This window comes from Haplochromis burtoni, unplaced genomic scaffold (genome assembly GCF_018398535.1).
Source record: "Haplochromis burtoni strain Fernald_Lab_line unplaced genomic scaffold, NCSU_Asbu1 Contig_549, whole genome shotgun sequence".
NCBI classification, from domain to species: Eukaryota; Metazoa; Chordata; class Actinopteri; order Cichliformes; family Cichlidae; genus Haplochromis; species Haplochromis burtoni.
The window spans coordinates 186903-193027 of record NW_024582910.1 but is presented as its reverse complement, the minus strand read 5'-3'; the positions used below and the strand labels follow the sequence as shown (position 1 = coordinate 193027).

General features: G+C 39.6%; 1 protein-coding gene across 4 annotated transcripts in view; it reads left to right on the top strand.

Annotated features, from left to right (window-relative positions):
* Positions 1–6125, top strand: part of LOC102298511 (cell migration inducing hyaluronidase 1) — a 134877-nt gene that overhangs the window by 47637 nt on the left and 81115 nt on the right. For all 4 annotated transcript variants that reach the window (XM_005947796.2, XM_005947797.2, XM_042214328.1 and 1 more), the window contains exon 2: positions 3807–3992. In XM_005947796.2, the coding sequence (XP_005947858.1) occupies positions 3938–3992 (55 nt within the window). In that variant the 5' untranslated portion in view covers positions 3807–3937. The remainder of the gene's footprint in view (positions 1–3806; positions 3993–6125) is intronic.

The following is a 6125-nucleotide window of genomic DNA, read 5'->3' as shown; positions in this document are numbered from 1 at the left end:
CTGTTTTCATGGATGCCTGGATATTAAACTTAATTGTTATACCTGGTAAAGCAGCAACGCTGATCGTTTTATTAAAGATTAAAGAATTTAGACAGTTTTTAGCTCTCAGTGATGCCGTAGTGTTTGTTTGACTTTGGGACCTGAAGCTGACGGAGTTTTCGACCCAGATTACTCCGAGTCCGCAAGGCTCCTGACTACAGTAACCGTAATGCTCCGACAATCCATCAAGCGGTGGGGCTTCGTAGCTAAATTTAGTGGTAACAAAACAAATTTTTGAGCGCCGTGTGCCACATAAAATTGGTTCGAGGTCACTAAGCACAACCAGAATTCATACCGGATTATGAGGCACACTGTCGATTTTAAGTGCGCCTTATAGTGCAGAAAATACGGTAATTATTAATTAAATGAAAGTGCCAGAACACTGTTCTAAGTTGTTCTTTGTAGACCCTTTGGTATAAATGACAATAGTGTACAGTGTGTTGTGTACAATATTGTTTGCTAAAAGATGCATACAAATAGAACATACATTACTTGTAAGATGACAAAAATGCTGTACCTTTGCATCCAAATGGCCATTTGTTATATCAGATGTGCTAGAGTTGCAGCTGAGAAGTTCACTTTTGTCAGTGGTTACTGACCGCTTACTATCATAAGGTTTTCATTTTGATAAAGTGGAGGTAGAAATTTAAATCACAGTTTTCAGAGTTTTTCATATCTCTTGGGCTTGGTAATACAAAGGCAGCTCTATTGTATTTGAAAGCCTCTTATCCATACAGACCACAGCTGTTCAATTTGGCCTTAGCATTGGGCTGGATTTTAATTGGTTCTATTTGATATTTTTGTGAGAATACCGTTAGGTTTAAATGACTGATAATAACTTCTGTAAGATTCCACACCTCATAATCAATTTGAATCAAGTAGCATGTCCTGTACTTAGAAGAGTAGCTTGTAAGGTTCAAGTTAAAGCATGGACTGTATGTAGAAGATTGATTTACATACCTCTTTCTATTTCACCCACCCATCAGGTTCTGTTCTCCACATTTTCAATCCTCACTAACCATTTGGCAGTTACCGTATTGGTTCTTTAAAACCAGAAGTTACAAAATTTGAATGAGATGGGGATTTGCTAAGTAACCCCAATCTAAGTGATCATGGCCCTAACTTTAAGCCTTACTGGTATCCAGAGGGGTGAGTTATGAGAAAAATCAGCTCCCATGGGAAGTTGAAACTGTTTTTGACCTAGGCTGTAAACATGCATATTAACATGAGAGTCTATGGGATTTACTTGTTTTTTTTGTCTTATCATGGTACTGCAGCTTTTTCAGACCCCCCGTTTGATTCTAGAGTACTACTAACAGAAACACATGCACTGAACCTGTTTTCACTGCCAAGTCAGGAGCCTTTTAGTCCTTAGAGAAGACAGCATGTGAACTCACTCATGAGGCACTCACACTCAATGCATCAACGAGAACACAAACTAAAGGGTAATCTGAACAGCTCTGCAAGCTCATTTATATGAACTTCTACACCGTCTTAAGTGTGCATCAGTCCAGCTCCTCGAGGAGTATTTAGATTGCACAGTCACAATAATAAATGCAGTTTAAAAACTGCTGCACATACAGGGTCTCACTTATGCACTAAATCATTATTTTAAACAACTGGTTTTGATTTACTTCTGTAAATCCCCTTATCCACCAAGCAACTTTAATGCATCGCATTGGACTTGACAACTTGCACAATTTATGATGGTATAACACATCTGTTCTTACTTATGATGTTATTATTATTGTTGTTCATGTGTGGTATTGCACTGCTGATGATAATGTTTCCCAAATATACTATACCCTCAGCTGCAAATGGAAGAATCTTTTGTGCATTCAGATTCAGGTAGTGCTGTCTTTTTAGTGGAATAAAAAAACATTCTGATGTGATTTTTCCATGCTTATCTTTTCAACAAGTGAAAACTTAGATTTGAGTTACGTATGACTTACATTTACAACAAAAGATTTTGAGACGATTCGGTTAATATGGAGACAAGACTTTCATTTCTAAAAATAAAACGGTGCAGTGATGTCACTAGGAAACGAAACAGTCCCGTAGGTTAGACACACTGACAGCAAATGTATTTCCCAAAGAAAACATTGCATCTGTTCTGGCACGAAGCGGAACCGCTGCTCACAGATCAACACCTCTCTTCTTAACCTAGCTTCAGCAAGTCTTTCCCATAGCATAACAGTAGGGCTCCTCAGTTGTATCCCTTTGTAGCTGATGCAGTTCTGCACATTACCCTTATACTTGAAAATCAGTACCGGTACCTTACCTCTAAAGAAAAAGCCAGCCACCCTTCGGAAAAAGCTCATTTCTGCCACTTGTATCCACAGCAAGATTAGAGGCCAGATTAAATAAACAGTGATTTCCACATGGAAATTTTGTTGTTCAACTATGACATCCACAAACCTCATATTTGCTTAAATGGGCTCCTCACAAGAAAGAAAAACAATCTTTTATTTTCCTTTTGTTGCAACCGCCTCATCATTAATTATTTGCTGCCAGACAAGATAAACATATTACACTAATACGCAGGGGAGGAAACCTGGGAGAAATGTTTGCTGTGAGCGCACACATGAATACAGCCAAGACGAATGGCAGAGCATTTTCACAATCTTTCATTCATACTGGACACTGATAAAGTATATTTGAAAAAAGGGGAAGGAAATAAGTAGCATTAACAAAATGAAGTCTAGCAAACAGACTGAGTCCATAGTTCATTAAGTTAGCATTGTTGTGAACAGTGATTCAGAGCTCATCGTCGGCCAGTGTACCATAGCTGACTGCACTGAGAAAGTCACACTAACTGTGTCCCCCATAGACAAACAGCAAGCTAATTATAAGATAAAATAAATGATGATTAATTATTATAGCACTCTTTTATGCTCACAGCATCTTGCTGCATTTCCCACATGGCAGCATGAACTAATTAAATCTAATCAAAGCATCAGGATACTGTGTTTTGTCATTAAGTGACTTTTTTTCAAAAACAGAACACACTTTCCATTAATTAATCTGCAGTGAACATTGCACAGATATTAAATAAGTAACTGAAAATGCAAAATGTTGCAGCATATTTTTAGGATGCGGTTGTATCCCTGTGCAGCAGCTGTGGTCAGTAACAACCTCAGTCACTGCTTCCAGCTTGGCTTCTTTATGGATGGGGAGACTGTGGATGCTGGTATCACTTTTAGGACACCTGGGAACGCCACCGTAAATCTGATGGCAAAATGGCAGATCCTCCCACAGTTCACTTGTGCTGTCTGTGTCTGTCCAAACATTTCCTAAGAAAACGAACAGTATTTTTTATTCACAGTGTAGAACCTTTTCTACCAAAGTGTTTGTAAAAATGAGCAAGTGAATGAGCACAGAGCGTCTAGTGTTGAGTTGGGCAACAATGGAAATGCACTGATCAAAGAGAGCTGGATTTAAAGTAGCACTATAGCATAGTGTGAGACAGTGGCTGCTGCAGTCAGTTATGAAAACTGAAGGAAAAATGGCAGCAACAGTGAATATGATTTATTTCTACTTTACAAAACTATCCAGTATATCGTTAACAGAGCTATATGAAGTTACATAACCCTGTAAGACATAGTAAAAAAAAAAATCAAATGTTCTGAAATGCTAAATAAAGTGTATGACAAAGCTATCCTGAAATGTGGATAGCGTGTGATGTTCCATTACAGGTTTGTTCATTCAATCTTTGTCTATTTGTACATGTCTGACTGATCCCTTTGCATTTCAATGTGATATTGTAGGTGCTTTTGGTGGCCTCCCTCTGTGAACTTGGCACTTGGTACTCTGAAACCACCTCTGAAGCCCACTGGGAGGTCTGCCGCAGCCTTTGAAAGCCTCAGGTGCAAAGTTGGTCAGCGGCAGGCTGAGAGAGATGAAGACGTGCGTCGTGTTCCTGGCAGCTCTGCTGCTCCCGACCATCCACGCAGGTAAGAAAAGCCAATTTACTCTGTGTCTGAGTGTGTGTGTATGTACTCACCCACAGTGGTAAGTGCACGTTTCATAAAACTTATGGTAAATTTGCATAGGCATGTGTTTTTTGTATAGGGTAAGAATGTTTTCACACAAATTTAATTGAACGTGTTTCAGAAGTCGTTTGGTATATTCTGATATAACCTTTGAAACCTAAGCTGTGCTGCCATGTTCTTTTTTTTAAAAAGAGGTTTTTATCACTTGACGACTTTTCTAACCAAGCCATATTTGCTCAGTCTAATTGCACTGTCATGAACTTTAACATGCTAACCGAGTCTGAGATGTCACAGTCACAATAATTTTCATGTCGAAGCAGATGTGAAAACTATTATGAAATGAGTTAGAATATAGTGTTAGTGCTGCCTCTGCAACCCATTTCCACCCCAGTTCCTGCTTTCATGCTTTTTCTGCTATGTTGTTGAATCTTCCCGGCCTTTTGGCTTTTGGACTACAGTGGATCTTACATAGTGGTCTGTGGGCTAATGTCCCCAGGACCACATATTGCCATGAACACCTCCCTGCATACACACATAGACTGACAAGGTGGAAAGAAGACCAGCCGCTCTGCCACTGACAGAATACTAATGTTGCTCTCTTTGAGCTGGATTTGGAAATTGCATGCTGTTTTCATTTAAAGACAAATCTTTTCTACTCGTGAGTCTGCCCGACTGTGACCGTAACAGCCAGAAAGATGTGTTGGACTACAGCAGTTCTCCAGTGCCCAAATGAAATACATCAACAGAAAAACCTAATTTCTCTTTTTATTTTCATGACAATTGAGCATATTTGTGGTAGGCCAGAAATCAACCGGTAATCTGGACATATCAGCTTGTCTGAGTGATAACCTACTGACAAATTCCATTTCGGGGATGCTATTGAAGCTGCTGCAGTCAGCATGGACTCGCTACACCTCATCTCCACCCCAGCTCTTTCATTTCATGCTATTTATAGTTCTGACTTAATCAGTATAAAGGATATTGACACTGATGCTTGCACTGTTCTGTGCAGTGTTTTCCCCACTCTTCAGGGTCAACGTAGGAACATTTTATCAGCTGATCCATCCCTTTCTCTAAAAGCAACCAGAGAATTTCTTCCTTCATCATCATGACGTTCTTAATTGACTTGAAATGACATTTTTTCTGTGGCACTGACAGGTAATATGAACATTTTGTGTAATGTGGTAATATAAGTGAGCTACACAATAGCATTTCTAAAACATACATTTCATCAGACACCGTCCCTCCTTGGCATACTAATGGATGTAAATACATGCTTAAAAAAAAAATAACAGATGTGCAGAACATAGATAAAATAACAAGTGCTGGCTGTAGTGAAATCAATCAGCAGGAAGCACTGTGATCTATGATGTTCACCTGCAAGAATACTATTATCAACTTGTGGATTTACAGCTAAAGAGGTTTGATGGATGCTAATGTTTTTCATCAGATTGATGTCCCAGACTGGGAGAGAAGGAACGGGGGAGGCAGTGAGAGGAGAGCTGTTGTTTGGCTTGACTGAACTGAGCAGCAAAATTGGATGATTTAGGGACGCTGAATTAAATAACCAAAGATTTCCACCAACCCCTTCCTCACACATAGTAAAACACACTGCATGCACATGTATGACATAATCATATGCATGCGCATACACTCTGCGTACATGCCTGTGGACAGAAAGAAAAGACATTCAATCTCTCTCTCTCACACACATACACACACTCGTTTTCATATCTTAGTGAGGACATCTAATTGACATAATGCTTTCCCCAGCCGCTTACCCTACCCATCAGAACAGAATGCCTAACCCTGACCCTTTGCCTGAACCCTAAACCTGACATTAAAACAACATTTTGAGCCTCAAAAATGTTGAGACGGGCGTTTTGTCCCCATAAGGGACAGTTGGTCTCCACAAGTATCACAAAGACGTCTAAACACACACACACACACACACACACACACACACACACACACACACACACACACACACACTACAGCTTTGTGTTTACCTGGATTTTGTACGGGAAAGTAGAATTCTTTATCTCAAAGGCATTGGGCCAAGCAAGGTCACAACCAATCCTGACCCAACATTGT